The following is a 23,081-nucleotide window of genomic DNA, read 5'->3' as shown; positions in this document are numbered from 1 at the left end:
TGAGTATGGTTCGGCGGATGTGCCCTCAAGACCTGTGCTTGTTCGATCACGCATGCAGCCCACTGTAACTGGATGCCAGCAAATCCCCGAGCTATGTAATGACAGGTATCGGCACATACCTCAAAGAGAGCCTGGCAATGCGACACTTGATCTTGCCCGCTGAGACAGGAAGGTGCATGAACACATCAGCCTTGGCTTGTCGAGATGCTCTGGCAGGGTCCCGCTGGCAGAAAATTTCCGCGTCGACGCCTCATCCATCCTATCTGCAGCAGCACGTGACACATGCCTTCACCGATCAAGCAGGAATGGAGAAGACGCGATTAAGCTCAAAATCCAAACGTCTAGCGTCCGTCTATGCGTAGCCGATGACGTCGGTTGTGGTATTACACGTGGTGTGGTGCGGCGCAGAAGCCGGGAGAAGTCGTGCGGTCCCACGTCTCTGCAGGAATCGCGCATGAGGAACCAAGTCGACAGCTACATGTCCGACTTGCATATCCTTGTAAGGCGCGTATTGTGGGCCTCCCGAGGATTCTCCAAGGTTTGCATTGCTGTATGCACGTGCATTGTGGCGTCGATTGGGCTAGCGCAATATAATCTGTACGACACGTCACTCTGACAGTCATCAACAGCCACCACTTCCAGCAGTTCGGAAGCGTTCCATGAACAACACAACGACTGCCAGCGCAGAGCAGATGAAGATTGAGGGTGTGCTAACCCCGCCTTGAGCCTCGTGTTGTAGATCGACTCAGCTGCGCCTTCCGCTTCAAGCGCGCAGAAGCGAATACCGAACAAGTGCCGTGTTGAAGAGTTGGCTAGCGTTCAGCGTGTCGGAGGGTTTGCGAGTACACCAAACCCATGGCCATAGCACGAACATCCAGGAACCGGACAGCCTGCAGAAGTGTGATGTGATATGGGCTGCATTCGATGCACGAACCTGGTGATCCTAGGGCTGAGCGGTTCACGCCAGGAACACATTCATTGATATTGACACGCCGTTCTAGGCAATCGCATATGCCACCTCACCTCACTCATGTGGGTCCAGTTGGAGCCATGAGCTACCCTAATCCCACGTTCTTTCGCTTAACGTTGCATTGCTGCGTATGCGACCTTTGCAGCTTCAGCACGCGGAGCATGCTGTCTAAGATGACGCGCTTCGAGATGGCATCTACAGATACGGTACGGAATCGGCACGGCCCTTTATTCATCTAACCGTAAGCGGGCCGAACGCCGATGGAACTATGGGCCAATCTGCGAGACACATCTGGCATTGCATCGGGGCCTTGAGAAACTAGCATGGCAGCATCTCTCGTCGTCCTCCAGCTGCCAGCACATCGCTTGAACCAAGCTTAACAAGGTAGACATACTCACCACCAAAATTTATCCGTACCAGCTCATTGGTCTCTATATCCCAAACTTGTGGTGCCGAAAACACGCAGCAATCCGTCGTAGTGTCTGTACCGGGTTCTGGCGGTTGGAGTTTCTGCCTTGCCGCGTTCTCTTCTCGCTACCCCCGCAGTTGCTCGCTGAATGATGTTTCTGCCGGCCAATTATGGCGGAAATAGGCCTGCCAACGCAGCATAGTATCAGCTTCATGCTTTGTTCCCAAGCACATATGTGGTACGGCGGCTGCAGGCTGAATCTTTTTGAGATGGCCTTGTGGCAAAAGCGCTGGCCGGCCCTTACAGGATACCGAAAGTGAGGCTCTAATGTTTATGCCGGACTATAAACAGACGAGGAGATATGCTAGAGCGAGTGTTCTTTCCAGCCTTCGCACACGCAGTTGATCCTCCAGATCCCCACTCACGAGTCACTACCCCACACCAAATCCCTCGACAGCATCGCATTTTCATCCTTTCCCCCAAACCCATCTCGCACAATGGCGGCACCAGAGAGTTACGTTCAGAAGCTTCAGCGTGCGCAGACTACTGTCCCTGTGAGGGCCCAGCTAAACTTCCCAGACTACTGCGCCACGAACCAGATCGCTCAACCTCAGTTCCAAGATTACAGCGACCCACGAGGTATGCAGCCATCCGCTCTACATGTTGCCCCACCATTCTCGACTCTGACTGACTCTCCTATCAGGTATACGGACAGCCTGGTCCAGCAGTGTCTTCGTACACGGTCGCGAATACCGAGCCCACCTCTGGCGAGACTACCGCTACCTCGAACAGTCCCGAGAAGAAGCCGCCGAAGTCGCTTGGAAAGCACTCAACTCCGCTCCTCCTCCTACGAGCACCGTGGTCCAGCCGCAATACACCCGTGCCTACACGACATCTCGATAACTCTTCGGTCGCTTTCGCATAAAACAACAACAAGACTCAGGGGTAAAGGGCACTCCGGACTGCGCACTCGTCAGGAGACCACCCCCTGAAGGCTCTGTTGCTCAGACGCACTATCACTATGTGCTTACCACACATGTTGTCTCTCGACCGACTTTTGCTGCGACCTATCTTCTTCTGATAGCTGGTTCTATACCCTTTTCTCTTTTGCGCTAGGTCTCTGCCCTTCTTCAGCAACACCAACCCGTCGCGGTGTGTACTTAATTGTACCATACTGTGTACGGCATGGTTCCCGACCGCCCCGTTCCTTGTTCGGTCTTATACTGTATCTTATTTCGTTGGAGGTTTTTTGTCATTTTAGTAAGCGATCAATCGGGGCTTGGGCTGTGTGGCTATTGAGCATCGCCGCCAAACTGCCAGTCTCACAGCCTCTTTCCCCCTTTTTAGGAACGGATGTAACTACGCACTATCATTCAGCAGCCGTATTCCACTAAATCCACACTAAATCACAAAAAGAGCTCACGCGAGTCTGCTTGTTACTAATTGGAGAACATGTCTCGAGTAACTTCAGGCACACACATTGGGACCCTCACTGCCTACTTCGGAGGAGATACAAACATGTTGCATGTACCTTAAAACGACCAAATAGTGCCATGAGTCATGCTCTTTGCTTTCTGCGGTGAAACTTCCGCTTGCGCAGTATATCAGAGCAATCTATGTGCTATGACACCTGCTTCGAACAAGCTAAATATTGATCGAACACTCGAAGTAGGCACGATGCAGGCGATATGCGATGAGCACCGAAACATATCACGTCAATAGTTCTAACAGCTCCCCAGCCCCTAAATACTACACATCCATCGAAAATGTTCAGACTAGTACAACCTCTTCCAGCTTTAGCCATCGCCAGACGAGTATATGTCAACCTCATTAGAAAGTCACATAGATATCGGTCAATACCGTGTGTAATCTATCACTTAGCTTTCAAGAAACTACTGCACAGTAATTCAACACTACTGATGCCTCATTCTAAATAATATTACCGCATGTCCTCATCAAGTACGTTGCCATCTTGTCACTAAACGTACATAGGATGGTACAATTTGCGTTGTCATGCATACGCCACTTTTACTGACGTCTTTCGAACTTCTCGTCCGACATTGGTCCAGCGAGGACACAGTTCATACGTACGAGAGTATGAAGGGCTGTAGTGAAGGTTCTCCTACGCTGCGTAGCTATGGCTGCAGCGACAAACACGCGATAAGCACCAAAGAGCAAGAGGAAATACAAATAAGACAAGCGCGAATCTAACAGAAAGCAGCTCTTGAAAAATCGCTTACGCTTAAAATATTGCTTAGATTTGTCTACTTTATTACTGCGCCCTTAGGACAATAATATTTATTCTCTATTACTAATTAAGATACCTAAACTAAATATAACTAATATTTACTTAATACTTATAACTAAATTCTTTAACTTATCTTACTACTTTATAAAAAACTCTTTATAACTTATAAGATAGTAATTAGTAAAGTATAGTAGAAGTTTTTTTATATATTCTTAATAAATTACTAGTCTTTTATATTTAAATTCTTTATTACTTTATTATCTTTTACTAAGTATAGAAGGTCTTAAAGTTAAAAGTATAAAAAAGAGAAGTAACTTTTATACTTACTATAAAGAACTATAATTACTAGTAAATAGATATTAATTATTTTTAGAACATTAATTTTAATATAATAGTTAATTACTTACTTAGTTAATTTAATGCGTTTTATAGCGCGTTACTCTTTATTAAGCTTTTTAAAGTACTTATTAAGAAGCTTAAAAAACTTATATATACTTATATTAATTAAGCTTATATTTAAGTTTATTAGAAGTTAAGTAATTATAAGCTCTTTTTAAGTAGGTAGACTACTAATATAAAGAGTAATAAAGCTACCTACTATTAAATACTTAATATTAGAGAATATTATAAAGAGTTTAAGTTTAGAGAGTTAAAGAAACTAAGCTTAATAGAGAAGTGTTAGTTAATAAAGAAGAGAAGAATAGATAGAAAGAAAAAGAAAGCTATATAAGTAAATATTCTTATAAGAAAATTTATATTATTTTAAAATTATAATACTTAGTTACTTTATTATTACTATAATAGTAAGCTATAGTTATTAATTATAAGTCTTATAGTTATACTGTAGTAGTAAAACTAGTAACATAATAATAGGCTAAATAGCTATTAGGCTTAAGAGTTAGTGCGCTAGAAAAAGCTAGGTCTAAACAGCGTTTAGACGAGAACAACAATAAGATACACATAATATAATTAACTACATTAAGTACCTATTCTAATAGAAATACTTCTAATCTCTCTACTATATATAGTAACTAACTAAAACTTAACTTATTTAGCCTTCTACTTTAGAAAGGCTGCGCGCTACCTTTAAGTGCGCATTTTACCTACTAAAGGCTTATTAGGATAATAGTTTAACTAGGCTTTAGAAGAGACATAATTATTACGTAATATAATAGAAGAAGTAATAGGTAAGTACATAAAATAAAGAATAAGATAATATATAGAATAGTATACCTAAAAGACGCGTAGAAGTAAACTATAAGCTGCAGAAACCTAATAGTATAGACACCTAAGAAGCAGGCGCACTAAGAGACCTCTAATAACATAAATAATTAGATAATAATAACTACTACTTAGGCTAATAGATAATATAGCTATAGTAGCGCTGTAACAAGTAACATAAAGAGCTAGATAAGAGGTTTAGACTAGGCTAATTACCTTTTAGATAGCTGCATAGATAGAAAATAATATAATAGAAAGTATATAGCTATATTATTCTACTAAGAAGAAATAATAAGACTTAAAAAAGATTAGAAGAGCTAACGTAGTAGATCTTAATTCTAGTATAGCTAGAAAAAAAGAGGCTAAATAATAAGATAGTAGTAGAAAGCTATTACAGCATATAAAAAAGGCGGCGATAGTTCTTCTAGCAAAAGATACCTAACTTTGTTAGTAAGTAAATAGTTAAACTTAATTAATAGTACTTATATATTTAATATTTACACTAGCTATTATACTATTTACAATACTTGTATACTACCTTACACAAATAAGTAAGAGTTAATCTAATAAGGCTAAGGTTAATAAATAATCTAAGTTAGTTGCTAAAGCTTCTTTAAAAGCCTAGTTTACTAAATAACTATTTTTACCTCTCTAAACTAAGTCTATAAAACCTAAAGCAACACCTACGTTATCTTAGAAGAATATTAAGATACTAGATATTCTAGAGTTCTTAGGCACTACTAGCTAGTAGCCTTAGGCACAACCTCTAGTACAACTCTAGAATAATAATATAGTAAAGCTTCTTTAGATAATAGCTTAGTCTCTCTAGTAGCTAGATAATTACTCTCTAGTCTATTTTATCTAGCTTTCTCTATACCTATTAGAGATAGTTCTAGTATTTAATAGAACTAACGTTACTATATTTCTTAAGTATTTTAAGAATATGTTAAAGTACTATAAGTTTATAGATAAGATAAAGATTAATTGCCTTTTAGCGTACTACAAACCTAAGTAGAGAGTAATTATCTAAGCCTTAAATAAATATTCTAACGCTCTAGTTACTAAATTCTAGAAGAAGTTTAGAGAGGCTCTTAGAAAGCTCTTTTGTACTAATAATAAAGACTAATAGAAAGCTTAGACTAAGTACTTTAAGCACTAGCTTCTCTAGTGCTAAGTAAGGTCTAATCTAAATATTAAGAAGTACTTATAGAAGTTTTAGATTTGTAGTAAGCGCTGTGTTAAAGCATTAACTATTAATAAAGATTGCTAAGGTTTCTACCTAGTTAAGAGACTACTCTTTAGGCATGCTATAAAGATACTTAATAAGTTTAGTTTAAAGACTAACAACCTAAAGGTATTTAACTACACTAAGATTAGTAACTACCTTACTACCTATCTAGAAGTAGAGAAAGAAGCTTGCATGCTTAACCTCTCTAAAGTAGTTAAAGAGATTATTCTAGAAGTTAAATTTAACCTAGCGCAGCTAATAGCCTATTAGTAATCTTAGTAACTAGCACTAACTCTCTAAGATAACTACACGCAGGCTTTCTAGCTACCTAAGCTTAACGTTCTACTCTAAGATAAGCTGCTTAGGCTCTATGCCTTATAGTCTTCTCTAGAAAAAGCACCTACTAATATAGAGGTAGATAACTTAGTTAACAAGATGCTTAACCTAAAGATTAATTATACTAGCCTAGAGATAGAACTATAAAAGATCTAGTAGACCTACTGCAAAACTAAACTTATAAATAACACTAATATACGTAGTAAAGTAGACTAGTAAGCTAATAAACGCGTAAACTACCTAAGAGCGTACCTACTCTAAGGCTAGAGGTAATTCTAGCTAAATAACTAGTATTAACCTTAGTAGTAGCAGTAATACAGTAGTTACTAATAGAACACTAGTTAGACTTTCTATAATAACTTCTAAGGCTTTTAGAATTTAGAAACTAGATATAATTAAGGTACTACAAATAGATAGGCTCTTAAGGCAACTATAAATTGTTAGGTATATAATAAGAGCAACTACTATAAGTAAGACTATCTAACTCTTTAAGCGTATATAGATAAGAGCTAGCTTTATATAAATAAATAGAACATACTTTAGTAGAGTACGCTAGAGAACCTCTAGAGTTGTATTAATAACCTAGGCTAAAGACTATAGGCTAAGAGCATTTTAGCTAAGATTAAGCAATAATTTCTAAAGAAGAATATTAACTCTCTTATAGTTAACGCCTAGTTTAGTAACCTAAAGGCTCTAATTAGTGTAGAGAATAACGCTATTTTAGTTTAGCTTATACTAAACTCTACTAGAAGCTTTTAGGTAGATAACGTAGAATAATTCTAGAAGCTTTTAAGCATCTTTACTAAAGATAAATTAGACTACTATCTGCGTCTAGTAAACCTAAATTAATATAATAACACTATTATAGCTATAACTATTTCTAGAGTATTCTTAGAACCTAAGAAAGTAGTATCTTATAATCTTTCTAAAGTTTAGAAGAAGATAATACTACAAAGACCTAGTAATAATTATATCTCTTATTTCTAAGGTTATAAGAATAGAATAGAATACTCTTTAAGCTATTAGGCGCTAAATAAGAAGAGAGTTATCTAATTTAGCAAAGAAGATAATCTTATATAACTAGATAATAAAGTATCTAGAACACTATAAGAATAATTAGAACTAAAGCCTAAGATAACTAATAAGTAACTAAGAAAGCGTAAGATTATTAATAAGCTTAAGCTTAATACATAGGCTATAATCTATAGTATTCTAGGCACTTTAATCTCTCTTTAGATTAGTACTCTTCTTAGTAATATACCTAAAGTCTATAAGACGCTATTTAACTCTAACTATATAAATAAGAAACTAGATAAGTTTAAAGTTAATATTATTAAGACGTTAAAGTAATAGGCTAGATAAGAGAAGCTATAAGAAGAGAAAGAAGAATAAAAGTTTAATAAGCTCTTAGGCGCTGCAGTTAATATAATTACTCTTAGCACTCTCTCTAACTACGTACTAGTAGAAGCAGAAGCTAGTAGAGTAGTTAACTACTATAGCCTAAAAGTAGAATACTAGACTAACTAGAAGATTAGCTATGTATAACAGTATATTATTATAGATTAAGGCTAAGAGTATAATCTTAAAGACGTAGATTATAACTACCTAAGAGATAATTAAGTATATAACTAACTAATAGGTATTAAGCACTTACGTTAAGACTACCTAAAGGTCTCTATTAATATTAGAGAGAACTCTTTTCTCTACCTCTTAGACTTAGGCGCTAAGCTAAATACTATTAAGAGAGAAGTAGCTAAGAGAGCTATATTACTAATTATATTACTACTAGGTAGTATAAAAGCTACTTAGATAGTTACTATAAATAGAAGTATAGTAAGCTTTATAGGTATTATCTAGAGAGTCTCTATTATTATAAGGTAGATTAAAGTCTAAATAAACTTCTTTATTATAGAATTCTGCACTAATCTAATTATTCTAGGTAACTCTTTTCTAATAGACGCTTAGGCGCGTATTAAATATACAACTAATAGATTAACGTACTATTACATCTTTAGCGCAAACAGCTAAGCTAATATAAGATTTATATATACTAGAAGTAATAAGCTTATAGCTTCTAGTCTTTATACTAGACCTATATTAGAAAAAGGTATAGAAGTGTAGTAGCTAGCGCTATACTCTAGCACGTAACTAAAAAGCTAGTAGGTAGCGCAGCGTGCGCGTATATAGAGATAGTAGATATAATAATAGAGAAGGTTAGAGATAGTAGACTAAATAGTAGTTAGATATCTATATAATCTATTAGTAAATAGGTTCTATAAAAGAAGCGCAGAGCCTCTAGAAAAGATCTAATAGCATACTTATTAAGATTAAATAGTAAGTTAATAGGCCTTAGGCCTAATAGAAGCCTGCTAATAAGAGATAATAAGAGTCTATATATTTTTAAGATAGAAGACGTTAAAGAGTTATTAGCCTAACTTCTAAGTAATATTATAGAGAGTATTAGTAATAAAGATACTATAAAATAGAGTAAGGCGTTCTTCTAAGTAAAGAATCTAGCTAAGGTAGATAAAGGCCTTATACTTAAGGTTAATATAGTTATAGTGTTACGTAAACCTACGCGTCTACCTACTAAGTATTTAGTAAGTTAGCTAAATAACGCTTAGATTAATAGAGCTTATAAGCGTAAAGGCGTTAAGATTAAACCTATTAATAACTCTAGCTAACTAACGCGACCTATTAAGAGGCAGTTAGACTAGAAGAAGAGAGTAGTAGTAAAGTAAGTACCTAATGCTAATAGCTAATTAGCTTTATTTACTAAGTATTTTAAGCTATAATACGCTGTATTTTTCTAAGGCACTTAAATAATACCTAAACGCATTTTAGAGATAAAAATCTTATTAGAGTTATTACTAGTAGAGAAAGATATACTCTTAGAAGTTCTCTACTAATAAGAAGTAGCACTAGCCTAGAACTTTAGAGAATCTAGAAAAGTTAATAAAGATGTTATCTCTCTAGTTATTATTAATATAGTACTATATTAAGCCTAGAGAGCTAACTAGTTTTCTATTCTAAGAAAGCTTTAGTAAGTTATAATTAATATAATTTAGAACTATATTAACTAAGATACCTTAGAGTTATATAAGAGCTAGTATTGCAACCTATAGTTCTTAGTTACTAAGAAAGATAAGAGGTATCGCCTAATTAATAACGCTTAAAAACTTAATAGAGTTATAATTTATAACGCTAACCTACTACCTAATTCTAATAAGTTTTTAGAGAAATTTATAAAATATATTATTATAAGCTTATTAGACTTCTTCTTAGAGTATAACTAAGTAGAACTACATAAGAACTTAAGAGATATAATAGCCTTTTTAACACTATTAGAACTTATATAATAGTATATACTTCTAATAGATATAATAAACTCTTTAGTAGAGTTTATACGTATTATAATAAAGATCTATAGAGACTATATCTCTAATAGATATATACTATACCTTAATAACGTGTGTATTAAGAGGCTAAAGAAGCGCTATAGCAACTATAAGGTAGAACTAGATATAAGGTAGTTTATTACTAAATACCTTTTAAATATTAATAAAGTGCTTGTAGATATTAAGCGCGTAGGCGTAATAATATTAAGCTATAAGTCTAACTTCTACTACCTCTCTATAATTATTATTAGCTATTAAATTAATAAGTATAGCTACTACCTTAATAAGAAGAAGGTTAATAAGATTACGCGTTAGCTAGATTATTATAACGCTAAGAAAGTCTAAATATTTCTTAGAATCTGCGTTTACTACAGAGTATAGGTACTAGGTTTTACTATTATTATAGCCTCTTTGTTTAAGCTTCTCTATAAGAATATACTATTTAAATAGAGCCTAGAGTAGAAGTAGATAATAGAATATCTTAAGGCAACTCTAACAACTACTCTAGCGCTAGTTTTTATTAATTACACTAAGTCTATCTAAAAGATTATTCTTGCAGTTAATAGTAGTAAGAAGAGTTAGAGTATAGTTATTATATAGCTTAACCTAAATAGCTATTATTACCTAGTACACTTTAAGAGTAGAGTTTAGTCTACTACTAAGAGAAATTAGAATTTAAGTAAGTATAAATATAAGGCTCTTCTACTTACTCTAAAGAAGTTTTAGTTCTATATCTATAGAGTAAACTTCTAAGTTAAGATAGATGTAAAGACGCTTATTGCGCAACTCTAACAAAGCGTAATAGATCTCTCTAGAGCTCTAATTACTTAGTAGCTTACACTTCTTAATATGTAGAAGTTTAATATTATCTATATAGCTAGTAAGAAGAACGTTGTAGCTAATACTCTTTTAAGAATACTTAAGCTAGATAGCTAGAAGCTACCTAATAAACCTAAGAAAGATGTAGAAGACTTTATTAATGCGCACCTAAATATAGTTTAGCTTATCTTTAGCGAAGCTCTAGCGCACGCGTATAGAATATGCTAAGTAGATCTTTCTTTTAATAATTAACTACTAGTAGATAGCTATAGTAATAAGTTATAAGTAATTATAGGCTAGCTTCTATTCTATAGAAGGCCTAAGTATATATCTACTACTAAGTTTTATAAGTTTAAGAAAAAGGCGCTCTAAATAACTATTAGAGAATAACATCTCTTTATAATTCTCTTAGAAGGCTAGCCTCTATAAAGAGTAGTAGACTTAATAGATAAGTAGTATAAGATTATTAGATCTCTCTATAATAAGTCTAGCTACTAAGGTAAGAAAGGCACCTAGCGTAAGGTGTAGGTACGCTACTATTAGAAAGAATAGTATAATTAAGTTAAACGCTATGTATAGTCTTACTCTAAGTACTAATTATATACATTAGTAATAGTTTAAGAAGAGCTTTAGCCTATAGAGCTACTAATAGTACTATTTATATAGATTACTATTAACGTTGTTTATATACTGCCTAGTTGTAATAGCAAGAAGTTTCTTATTATTACCTAAGACTACCTTTTGTAATAGGTAAAAGCTAAAGCCTTAGCTAAAAATAACTTAAAGAGTGTTTAGAAGTTTCTACTACATAATATATTTTATTAATAAGGTATTCTACTTAAGATATTAGTAGATAGAGGCTCTAAGAATAAGGGCCTTATTAAAGAACTTTAGAAGTAATAGAGAATTAATAGAGTTATTTTAAGCGCCTACTACTCTTAGAGGCAGAAGCTTATTAAGTAAGAGTATACGCCTATTATAGCTACTCTAAAGAAGCTTTCTAGTAACTAGGTAGATAACTTGCCTAACGTTCTATAGGCTAACTATATAACTATTAAACAATCTATAAATAAGACACTAGCTTACTTAGTCTTAGACTAGTAGTATATCTTGCCTATTAAGCTATCTATTCTAACTTAGTAGACGCTTCTATAGAATAATATTTAGAATACACCTACTTTTCTTATAATGTAAGCCCGCTAGTTTAACTATAGAGATAAATAATTTAAGAAGTTTATTAACTACACTATACGTCTTAGGTATAAAAATAAAAACTATTTTAACTAGTTAAGAGTTCTTTAGCTAAGCAAGCTTTCTCTAGGTAATCTTATTCTGTTAAGAGACTCTTTCTACAAAAACAACTAATCTACGCTTACTAAGTTTCTACCTAAGTAGAAGAGGCTATTTTATATTTGTAGCGTTAATAAAAAAGGTTAGTATTAGTTAGAAGAGCTTAACAGCACCTCTTTCTAAAGTTATACGCTAGAAAACTACCTAAAGGCCTTTTACTAGCGTATAGTAGTAGATCTTACTAAGATTAATAGGCTAGACTACGCTATAACTATGTTCTTTACTAATAAAACTAATAATATAGATTAAGAAGTAAGTAGTAATAATAATAATAAGACGCCTAAACAGCCTACGTATAGCTAAGACATTCTAGATACTTCTAAGTTAACTAAAGTTTAAAGAAGTTTATAGCTAAGAGCTTAACTAGATAATTTATTAGTTAATATAGAAGAGAAACAAGATATAGAATAGGTATTGTCTAGACCTTAGTAATTATTAGTAGTTATTCTAATAAAGAAGCTAGATTTTAACTAGAATAAGTATTAGGTATATACATTATAGGTAAAGTTTTAAGTAGTTTTAGACATATATACATTAAACACTATAACTAAGCTCTAAACTACGTCTATAAATATATATAGAGAATAGCTACTACTATTATAGTCTATAACTAAGCAACGTACCTACTTCTTACTCTTCTTCTTCTTCTTGCTAGAGGTCTTCTAGACTAATAAGCCTTTAGACTTAGATAGAGTAAGAAATTTATTACTCTTATTATTATTAATATCTATAGTCTTAGTAGAAGGCGTAGTAGGCTTACAAGTGCAAAGAGTACGTATAGAGGTAGATAGTAGTACTAGTTTCTTTATCTTCTTAGTAGAGGTAGACTTTATAGTACTCTTAGAAGAAACGCACTTATACTTAAAAGATAGTAGAGCTAGAAGACTTTTTAGAGTAGCTATAGCCTTCTCTAGCTAAGTAAGCCTTAGCTTATAATTCTTCTTAGAGATACTCTTACTATAGTTACTAATATCTAAGTTCTAGAACTTCTTAGTAGAATTATAGTCGCTATTACTAACTAGCTTCTTAAAAGTACGCAGAGCCTAAACTATAGAACTTTTCTTATATAACTAAAGTGCGCTTAGGCTATTAGAGCTATTAAGAGAGAAGAAAGGCTAGAATAATTAACAAGAGAGGCAGAATACTATAGAAGGCTTATTAAGATCTACTAGCTTAGTAAATATAACCTTCTTACTAGAGAAGTTAGGCTAATCTAAGAATAAGTTAGCTGTTATACTAATACTAAGAAAGTAGATGTCTAAGAAGTAGTTAGAAACTTATAAGTAAAAGAGCACTAAGGTTCTACGCTCTTCGCGTAGTAATTAGTGTAAGTTCTCTATAGTATTAGAAAGCTATTTAACATAACTAAGTAATACAACTTAAATAGAAGCTTTAAACTACGTTTGTAATAGCTGTATATTTTATTATATCTACTAAGCTCTTTATTCTTACCTAAAGCTAACTTATGCTTAATTACGCTAATAAGATAATAGTATATAAGTATAGTAATAAGAGGCTTAAAGATAATTTACTTATAGTTTGTACTAAGAGAGAAGAACTTATAGAAGAATAAATAGTTCTTAGACACGTCTAGAGGCGCTAAATTAATTTTGCGCTTAATCTAAGGTTCTTTACTCTAAGTTAGAAAGTAGGCTACTATAAGAACTAGTCTAGCTAGAGTCTCTAAAGTGTTAAGGTTAATAATATATTTATAGAGGTCTTTAACCTAGTTAATAGTAAAGTCTACGCGCGATATATATATTACTATAAAAAAATATAATATTAGTAGAATATCTTTTAGAAAGTAAGAAAGAAAGATAGTAGACTTACTCTAGCTAATAATAGTATTAGAGGCAGAAATACGCTTTAGTAGCTTGTGTAACTCTACTATCTAATTACTAAGAGCTCTAGGTACTAGACGCTTTTTTATAGGTAACTTAGAAAGAACTTTAGACTTAGATAGGCTAGAGCTCTTAATAGAGAGGCTAAATTTCTTAATATTAGATAGAGTTTTATAGTAGTTAGGCAGTATAGTAGAGCGTAAAGTGTTCTTACCTATAATACTCTAAAGCGCCTAAAAGGCGCTTAGCGCGTAATTAAGGTTAATATCTATTTATGTAATACCTAAGAACGTCTTAATATTAATCTACTCTTAAAGGCTAAGAAGAGATCTTTTATTATCTAAAGTAGAGAAGTTAAAGTTATTAAAAGGCTGCGTATCTAGCTTATTAAACTTATTAGCACTTATAGGTATAGGCTAAGTAGTAATAGTAGCTAAATAGTTCTTAGCCTTAGGTATAGTAGTTATCTTATTAGTAGAAGTTAGCTTAGTAGTAGCAGCCTCTAGCGTAGTAATAGTAGACGCTTACTTAGGCGTAGCGCGTAGAAGAGCTTATAGAGTAGTAGAGTAGGCGTTATTAAAGTTAGAGAAGATAATAAACGCGCTCTTAATAAGAGGTTACTTAATAGTTTTACTTTTAGGTGTAGTATTAATAGAGCTAAAAGCTATAGTAAGAATGCGCGTAGAATAATAGTAGTAGTAGTAAAGTAAAGAGTAAGAAGAGGTAGAAGAGCGCGCAGAAGAGTATAAGGTAGTTAAAGCGTAGAAAGAGTAGAAAGTAGTAATAGAGATATTATAAAAGAATTTACTTAATGTATTTACTACCTAAAGAGCTATTAAGCTTATAGTAATAGACTTACTTTTCTTACAAGAACTACTACGCGATACTAGATTATAATACTAGAATTTTAAAGCTAGCTAGTATATAATAATACGCTTAGAATGTATTAGTAATATAAGAAGAATATTATAATACTGTAATATAGAATATAATGTATTTAGAGTAGTTAGAAATTTAACTAAAAGCTACTTAGCTAAAGCTATAGTAAAACTCTAACTAGATATCTTAAGTAAGCGCTTAGATTAGTATCTGCTAATAAGAAAAGGCTTTTAGACAGGCTAGAGAACAGCTTTAAGAATCTTAGAAATAGATCTTAACTTTATAGAAGAATTATTTTAATTTAGAAAGATATTAGAAGATTTTCTATATAGTTATAAAGGCTGCTAAGGCTATTACTATTAGTACTTCTTAATTATAGCTTAGAATCTAGTATTATTGTAATAGCTACTAGAAACCTAAGAATATTATAATAAAAAGATTATGTCTAAACAATATTTAGAACTAGAGGCTAAAGAAGAAAAGACTTTCTTTCTTTTAAGTGTAGAAGAGAAGTAATATAGGTTTAGCTATTATAATATTATAAGCGTAAGAATATAAGGTAATAAAAGAAGACTTAGAAGTATATTATAATTTTATTTACTATAACTATAGAGTAGAATAAATAGACCTAAGAGTTAATTAGAGAGAAAAGAGACTAGAGAACTACTTGCGTATAAAAGAGCTAGCAGAGCTAGAAGTTATAGAATTAGTAGAAGTTAAAGAAGAAATAGGCTTAGTAGTTCTAGTAGAAGTAGTAACAGAAGTAGTAATAGTAGAAGCCTTAGACTTAACAATATTATTACTAATAGTATTAGCCTTATTAGTAATAGTCTTCTTAGGCTTAGGCTGCTTATAAGGTTAACTACAACCTCTACCTAGAACCTAAATAGAAGAAGAAGTAGTATAGAAAGCGCAATAATAAGGTTTTCTAGTTAGTATAATAGGCTTAAGAACACTAGTAGCTAAACTACTATTAGGCCTAATAGAAAGCGTAGCGTCTAGAGTAGGCTAGCTAGTAAATAGATTAGACTTCTTAGGTTAGCTCTAACTTCTAGAGATAGTTAACCTAGACTTATTATTACTCTTACTAAGAATCTTTAAGCGTAGTAATAATAACTAAATATAAGGCGCGCTAGTAGAAGTAGAAGCAGCCTTAGTATTAGAAGCCTTCTTAGACAAATTGTAGCTAAGATTCTTTAGGCTTAGTTAGAAAGCTAAGTTATAACTAGTATTAATATTACTTAAATAGTATCTATACTAAGTAGCTATACTATTACTAGCCTAGGTAAATAAGGCCTTATTACTCTCTTTAGATGCAGTAGTTAGCTTCTTACTAGCCTTAAGATAAGTAAGAACGCTCTTAGAGAGACTAGCAATTATATTAGAGAAAACTATAGACTTAGCGGCTATAGTAGACTTAAGGCTACGCCTTACTACTTAAGTTTCTAGAAGAACATATTAGTAAAGATACTAGAAATAAGAAAGTAAGTATCTAAAGAATAGTTAGCAACTTACTATAAAAAGAGCAGACCTAATAATTACTATACTTTAAATAATTAGTGTAAACTCTACTCTTTATTAGCTAGCTATTAATATAGACCTAGATACACTAGCTAAATATCTTTCTATAATTTAATAACGCACACTAACTATAGATAATAATCTTAATAGAAGAATTCTTAACTAAAGAGTTAATTGCACTAACTAACTTAGCGCTAAAATAATAAGATAGTATAAGCGCTTTTATATTAGAGTTAAATAGCTAGCGCGTAGACTTATTATCTAACTAAAAGAATTTACTAATAGTTATCTCTAGATTAGCTAAGTAGAAGTTGCTATAAGCGTTAACCTATATATTAGACTAATAGCTTTTCTAATTAGTAGCTAGAATAGATAGAGAAGGCCTAAGTATATATTCTACGCTTTATAAGGTATATAAGTAATTCTACATATCTATAGTAAAGCTAAGAGTAATAATATAGGCTCTCTAGTTAGTTACTAATAAGATAGAAGATATTAGAATAATGTTTAGTTAAAAGGCTCTAGAGAAGAGAAAAGACTTACGCTAGGTAATGTACTAGTTATAACTAGAGTTAGAAGTTTTATACTTATATAACTTTACTATACGTATACTACGTCTACTTTTTTTAATAGCCTTAGTTAGAGTAAAGATAGAAAGGCGCAGAGACTTACTTTAGTTCTTCTACTTCTTAAGAAGGTAAGACGTAGGCGTCTAAGAGGCTTTTATTAGAGACTTAAGAGCTAACTTAGACTAAAGATAGCTAGTAGAGTTAATGTTGTAGATAGAAGAAAGTAGTAGAGTAGTATTAAGCACGTTAGTTATAATAGTATTAGTTTAGCTAATACTAGCGCTAGTCTTAGCTTTAATTAAGAGCGTAGTCTTAAGCAGAGTAGATAGAATAGGTTTAGCTAATAGCTGTTTAGGCGCACGCAAAGGTTAGAATAATAGCGTAGTATTATTACTAGCACTCTTAGTTATAGACTAAGTAGTAATAGTAGTAGAATTATCTATAGCCTTAGGCTTAATAGTTATTTTATTAGTAGAAGTTAGCTTAGAAAGCGTAAGCGCGTGCGTAGTAATAGTAGTAGCTTACTTAGCTATAGTAGGCTTAAGAGTAGGTATAGTAGTAGAGGCAGCAGAGCTGTTATTAGCCTTAAATATAATAGCTAGCTTAGCAGCAAGCTCTTAAGTGTAGAAAGTAGATATAGTAACTAGTATAGTGCCTGTAGTAGCTAACTTGCCTTTAGAGCGCTTAGGTAAAGCTATAGTAGAAAAAGAAAGTTAAGGTAGAGTAAAGTAAAAGAAAAGAAGAAAATAGAGAAAGAATAGTAAAAGGCTACGCGCGTAAAGGTAGAGTTAAGAGTAGTAATTACTATGCGTAAGAAGAAAAGTTATAATATTATTATTTTAATAGCCTAGTTGCTAAGCGCTAAAGAGCTCTTAAGTAAAAAAAGTAGAGTAACTAGCGTATAGGTTCTAATAGTAGTATAGCATATGTAAACCTTCTAGAATATCTTTATAAATGCACTAGCAATATAATAAAGATAATAGAATATTTATTAGAGAAAAGGCTAATATTATAGAAAGTTAAGTGCTAAATAGATAAGTACTATAGAAAAGCAAAGATTAAACCTAAGAAAGACATAGATCTAAGTCTAAAGAATTATTAGCTACTAATATTAGAAGTAATTAAGATAAGGTTTAGAATACACTAGAGAAATAGAGAAAGAGACTATAAGTAGGTAGAAGAGATTAAATTAAAATAAGAAGAGTAATAGAGAAAGATATACTAGGCTAGAAATAGCCTAAAGAAATTTTGCATTTAGATTTCTAGGTAGAAGTTTAGCGCATAGTATATTTAGATTAAGTAGATAGAATCTAGTAATATACTAGGTAGAAGAAGATGTCTAAGAGCTATTCTCTCTTTTATACTTAAGAAGAAAAGAAGGCCTTCTTCTTAAGTATAGAAGAGATATAGTAGTAAAACTAGTAATATAATAATAGGCTAAACAGCTATTAAGCTTAAGAGTTAGTGCGCTAGAAAAAGCTAGATCTAAACAGCGTTTAGACAAGAATAACAACAAGATATATATAATATAATTAACTGCATTAAGCACCTGTTCTAATAGAGATACTTCTAATCTCTCTACTACAATACGTAAAACTATTATTATTACCTAATTACTATAAAAAGAGCTACCTTACTAAGTAATTCTTAAGTACTAAGCTATAAGGCTTAGTCTAAGCTTCTCTATACTACTAAGAATATATTATATTTACTCTTATTTTATAACTTTTTTAATACTAGTAGACAGCTATACTAGACTTAGACACCTTTTTAATAATACCTACTAGCTTATATATTTATCTTAATAAAATATCGCAACACCAGCTTGAGCACAACCTAGTCTAGTTAGCACATCCCGCGACTTGTACATCTTTTGAAGACTTCAATTGCCGTCAAGATGTCAGGAAGACGACAGATATCTCATTGCCAAATACACTATGCTCAGCAATACCCCAGCCTTAAACGTAGGGATATCGACGGAACCCCGACATTCCAAGCGCCAGGCCACACAATGCGACACATGTTCAGTCTGATCCCCCTCCGCCGCATTCATGCCAACCATTACCCATCTTGGCATACCCCCAAAACCCCATTGGCCGACACCGCCATCTTCTAACGGACCGGAAACCTGAGATGTGTTACGGCATTTCGAGGCAAGAACATTGCGTAGTGGCTGAGCAGTGGGGTGGGGGTGAGGCTGAAGTGCGCTAACAGGTTCGCTTACGACGCTTTCCTCCTTCTCCTTACAACTTTTCCCCACATGCATCACGGAACGGGAGAACGCATAATGTTCGCTGTGTTTTGCGTTTCCAAACCACGTGCGTGGTGATCGTCTGCACCGCGCCATTTGTAGGCTAAAAGTAGATGCGAAACGGGCGGGTTGGTAACATGGCTTTTACGCGAGGCGTGAGGAATGCTATGCTGCCTCGTCGCCATACGGACGTGATTGCCTGTTGGGGCACTGGTGAGGGGGAAGTGACATCTGCGAGTTTCGAGTTGGCGCCCGTACTTGCTTGTGTGAAGGGTAGGGTCAGTTTTTGCGGTGTTGTCGTGGACATATATATGAAGCGTCTCCCAGATACTGACTATCATCATCGATACTGAGGCAATTGGCATCTCTATCTCACAAACCATACCTAATCATACTTCCCGGCGAAGATTCTAATACATCAATCTAATAAAACACCCCATCAATCAAAACATCAACACCAAAATCAACCAAACATGGCGCCCATCTTCAAGCTCCTCGCTCTTCTAAACCGTGGGTTCATCCCTCAAAATCAACCTCCTCTCATACTAACCTCCCCAACAGTCTCCCTATATGCAGCAGCCCAAGGCACCCAATTCATCACGGGCGAATGTGCATCAGACGCCGAGTGCGCCTCCGCGTGCTGCGGCTTCACATCCGGGAAATGCGCCGCACCCTTCGTAGCCAACGAACGAGGTGAAGGCTGCGGCTTCGGCGACGCACAGCCAAACAACAACGCTCTGAACGGCGCAGGTGGAAATGCCAGTGCGGATGCGCAACCAGACGCTGCTGCTCCCGCTGCTGCTCCTGCTGCCCCTCCTGCGGAGAGTAACACTGGAGCTGCGGCGCCGGCGGCAGCAGGCACGCAGTTCATCACTGGGGCGTGCACATCCGATGCTGATTGTGCGTCGGCTTGCTGTGGGTTCAAGAGCGGGACATGTGCCGGCCCAGTTGTCGCGCAGGAAAGAGATGGAGGATGTGGGTTTGGGGACGCGCAACCAAATGATAATGCGGCGAAGGCGTTGCAGGGACGGAGGCTGGGGAGGAGAGGCGCGAAGGACATGTAAGATGCTTGAGAGATGAGGTGTAGTAGTGTGATGACGGAGACGAACATGGTATCGTTTTGGATGTAATCAATCACTGGTCATGTTCAATTCTCGTTCTTTTTTGAACATCGTAATAAAAAATGATTCCATCTACTCTTGTCCCATAGGGCGCTTGAAATAACCGTCTCTTTCTTCGTAGCAAAAGCCAATATGTACAGGACTATACATGTACGTCTGATGAAAACGTTTCCCACGTGTATGGTAAACATAGCGGGACTAGATCCGAATAATCTGCCCGAATACCCCGGGTGATACGCGTGTTAAGGGGAACTAGGAGTGTACGGTGATGTGCGAGGCCAACCGTTGACCTGGTTTTGTATCTCGGTGAGCTGGGGACCGTTTGCCCTCCCTAAAATAGCCTCGCAATCCAGATGCCAGGTTTGATTAGTCTTTCAACGTTTGTTCTTTGAAGCGTGTAAGACCAAAACTCCCGGTCGATCCGTTGACTGGTAGCACCAAGGGATATGCTTGCATGCATCCCTGTGACTGCCGGAGTAAACCCCGCTTAACTTTGTGGAAGTTTCAGCAAATGTCAACATGATGTCGTCGCAACAATAGCAGTGCTCAATCACAGATGCGTGGGTCGAGAAGGGTGTAACGTGTAAAAGCAGCCTCACAACAGAGGCTGGCTCGATTCTCTTCTCATGTTGCATACCCAGCCAGGTGTACGCCACTAACATATCTAACGCCCGTTTATACTCCGGCGCTCCAATGCATATAGAGAATGCAACCCAGTAGGAGAGAGGCCCATGTGTACGCCAAAACACCCCCTCGAGTAATGTAGAAAAGACTCGATGCCGTGCAACACAGAAAAGGTGGCAGAGTGGTTTGCACATTCCCGACAAAAGGGAAAACAATATGACAGATGAAAAGGGATATCGAGAAAGGATGTTTCGAAGCGAAGTATGCCGAAGTCGTGAGTATGGGTCGAAGAGACGTGGTGTGCTTCTGATGGGATATTAGTATTGACATAGGATGAGATGGGAGATGGTAGGAGTGACGTACGGGTGCATTTCTGCAGCGCTGCTACATCTCAAGATGTTGTGTGGCCATTTGGGATCTCCTTGGAGCGGCCGTCGCCAGCCCAGACACCGCCGCCGACAGCCCTTGAGATGCCGACACCGAGGCCAACGGCAGCGGCGACGACGAGAAGAGCGATGACGATCTTAGCCCACAGTCTCTGTTTGCTGGTCATGTTCCGGAAGAAGGCACAGCCACGCTTGCGCTTGTACGACTTCCGCTTGTCCAGCACAGCCTGCCTCGTGGGCCACATGGTGCACTCCTTGACGCGGCCATCGACCGAGTGCTTGGAGGGCTGCTGTGTGGAGGCGACGGAGAGGGGCACGCCGCCCTCGAGGTCGTGTTCGTGGACGGCGACGCCGAGGTGTGTCTTGCTCTGGAGGGCCGTGTCGTTGAGGGAGTGACGCGTCTCGCGGAGGGCCTCCGGGTGCTTGTAAAAGGCCGAGTAGGGGTTGGAGGGGTCGGCCGCCCACTCCTTCTTGGCGAGGTCAGCGTCGGCAGTGGCAGACGACATATTTGAATCGTGCGAGGGCGGCGAGCGTAGCGGCTGCGAAGGCGGAGGCAGGCTGCTTAATGGGCTGGGGGAGCGCTGGACCGTGGCGCCGAAGGTGACGGGCTCGTGCTTCTCGTTTGCTGCCATTGTGACGTAGGCAAGGAGGGTTTCACGCTGGCAGTGCTGGGGCGTTTGGTGTCTAAGACGTGAAGCGTGGGCTCGTCAGGAGGACCCTTTCAGCGGCAGGCGGGCGACAGCAGCTGCAGTGGCCGGGCCGGGCGGTGGTGCGACAATGGGCAGCGGGGGTTCGCTTCACGACAGGCGCAGCATGGGGGAGAGGGCAGCGGTGGGTGAGGGTGAAGGCGTCGTTATCGCTTGCCGTGTGGTATCTGGTATCGTGGGAGATATGGCTGCAACGGGAAGGGGGGATCGCCGTCGACGAGGAAGGAGCGGACAGTGCACCAGGGGAGGGAAGCAGCGGGTCGACCAGCGTGCGTCGGTGCGTTCACTCGGAATACGGCAGGCAGACAGGAAAGCTAAGCAGCGTCGCGGTGGGAGGAGCAGAGATATGAAGAGTTGTGAAGGCACGCCAGGCCCATGCCGCCTGGTGGACACGGTCTGTGTGAAAGCTGAGAGTTCGGAGCTAGGGTCAATCGTCGGGCCCGCTAGGCCGTTCGCAGCCATGTCCCTGCAACTGCCCACCGGCTCGTCGCTCTGAGTCGAGCGTAGCTGTAAGACGTCCCTGATCTTCATCGCGTTCACTCGCCCATTCGCTTCCAGCAGCTCACGTCCATCATCATTGTTACAGCGCCATGCTATGACCTTATTGCTGAGCCTTCGCTTCTATTCCTCACGCCTCCCTTCTTGACCTCCACCTGTATGAGTACACGCTGTACACCCCCCCTTGACGCCGCTGAAGGCCCGCTAGATTGATTGCCGCGTGCCTGGCAGGTCGTCGAGTTACCTCGCAACGGGTTAGCAGCCTCGCAGGTCTAGAGCCGTGCGGCGCGACTGGAGTTTGGCTCATCTTGGCTGTTGACGCGCTAAGCCCCCTCGGGCTAAAGCGCGCATAAAACATAGGCTGCATCCAATCTTTGAGCCGCCAGATGCACGCGGAGCACCTGGCCGAGAGCCTTGGTCGCAGCTTGTCTGTCATGCACCAACGCGCGACTTGCTGTTCTCGGTGCCACCTTCAACAGCGAAGCATTGGAGAAGGCGACCTTTTTTTTCTTGTTTTGTGCCCGCGCTTGAGCAACCCCGGCCTTGCGCGTCGTTGAGCCCGTTCTATTGAAACGCATGGCCTACCGCAGAGGCAAACGTCGCGACTGTGCCTCTCGATCGAGCGCGCAAATCGTCGATATAGCAGCGCTGTTACTCTGTAGGCGTCCCGAATGCCCACTGTTATCCTGATAAACTAGCGGCGTG

General features: G+C 37.2%; 3 protein-coding genes across 3 annotated transcripts; 2 read left to right on the top strand and 1 right to left on the bottom strand.

The window, feature by feature from the left end:
• Positions 1 to 1,876: 1,876 nt before the first annotated feature.
• Positions 1,877 to 2,282, top strand: J4E88_006641 (uncharacterized protein; the record flags this gene model as incomplete). The annotated part of the gene is made up of 3 exons (XM_049400264.1): positions 1,877 to 1,913; positions 1,959 to 2,018; positions 2,083 to 2,282. The coding sequence occupies 3 exons, from the start codon at positions 1,877 to 1,879 to the stop codon at positions 2,280 to 2,282; spliced, it is 297 nt and encodes a 98-aa protein (XP_049253883.1).
• Positions 2,283 to 19,513: 17,231 nt separating this feature from the next.
• Positions 19,514 to 20,104, top strand: J4E88_006640 (uncharacterized protein; the record flags this gene model as incomplete). Its single annotated transcript, XM_049400263.1, has 2 exons — positions 19,514 to 19,550; positions 19,602 to 20,104. The coding sequence occupies 2 exons, from the start codon at positions 19,514 to 19,516 to the stop codon at positions 20,102 to 20,104; spliced, it is 540 nt and encodes a 179-aa protein (XP_049253882.1).
• Positions 20,105 to 21,176: 1,072 nt separating this feature from the next.
• J4E88_006639 (uncharacterized protein) lies at positions 21,177 to 21,803 on the bottom strand (the record flags this gene model as incomplete). The annotated part of the gene is made up of 1 exon (XM_049400262.1): positions 21,177 to 21,803. The coding sequence occupies one exon, from the start codon at positions 21,801 to 21,803 to the stop codon at positions 21,177 to 21,179; it is 627 nt and encodes a 208-aa protein (XP_049253881.1).
• Between the last annotated feature and the right edge of the window lie 1,278 nt (positions 21,804 to 23,081).

The sequence above is a fragment of the Alternaria novae-zelandiae genome (assembly GCF_023758075.1).
Source record: "Alternaria novae-zelandiae strain BMP 2774 chromosome Unknown scaffold_13, whole genome shotgun sequence".
In the NCBI taxonomy this organism is placed as follows: Eukaryota; Fungi; Ascomycota; class Dothideomycetes; order Pleosporales; family Pleosporaceae; genus Alternaria; species Alternaria novae-zelandiae.
Note: the sequence above shows the minus strand (reverse complement) of the source record. Positions and strands in the feature narration are given on the sequence as shown.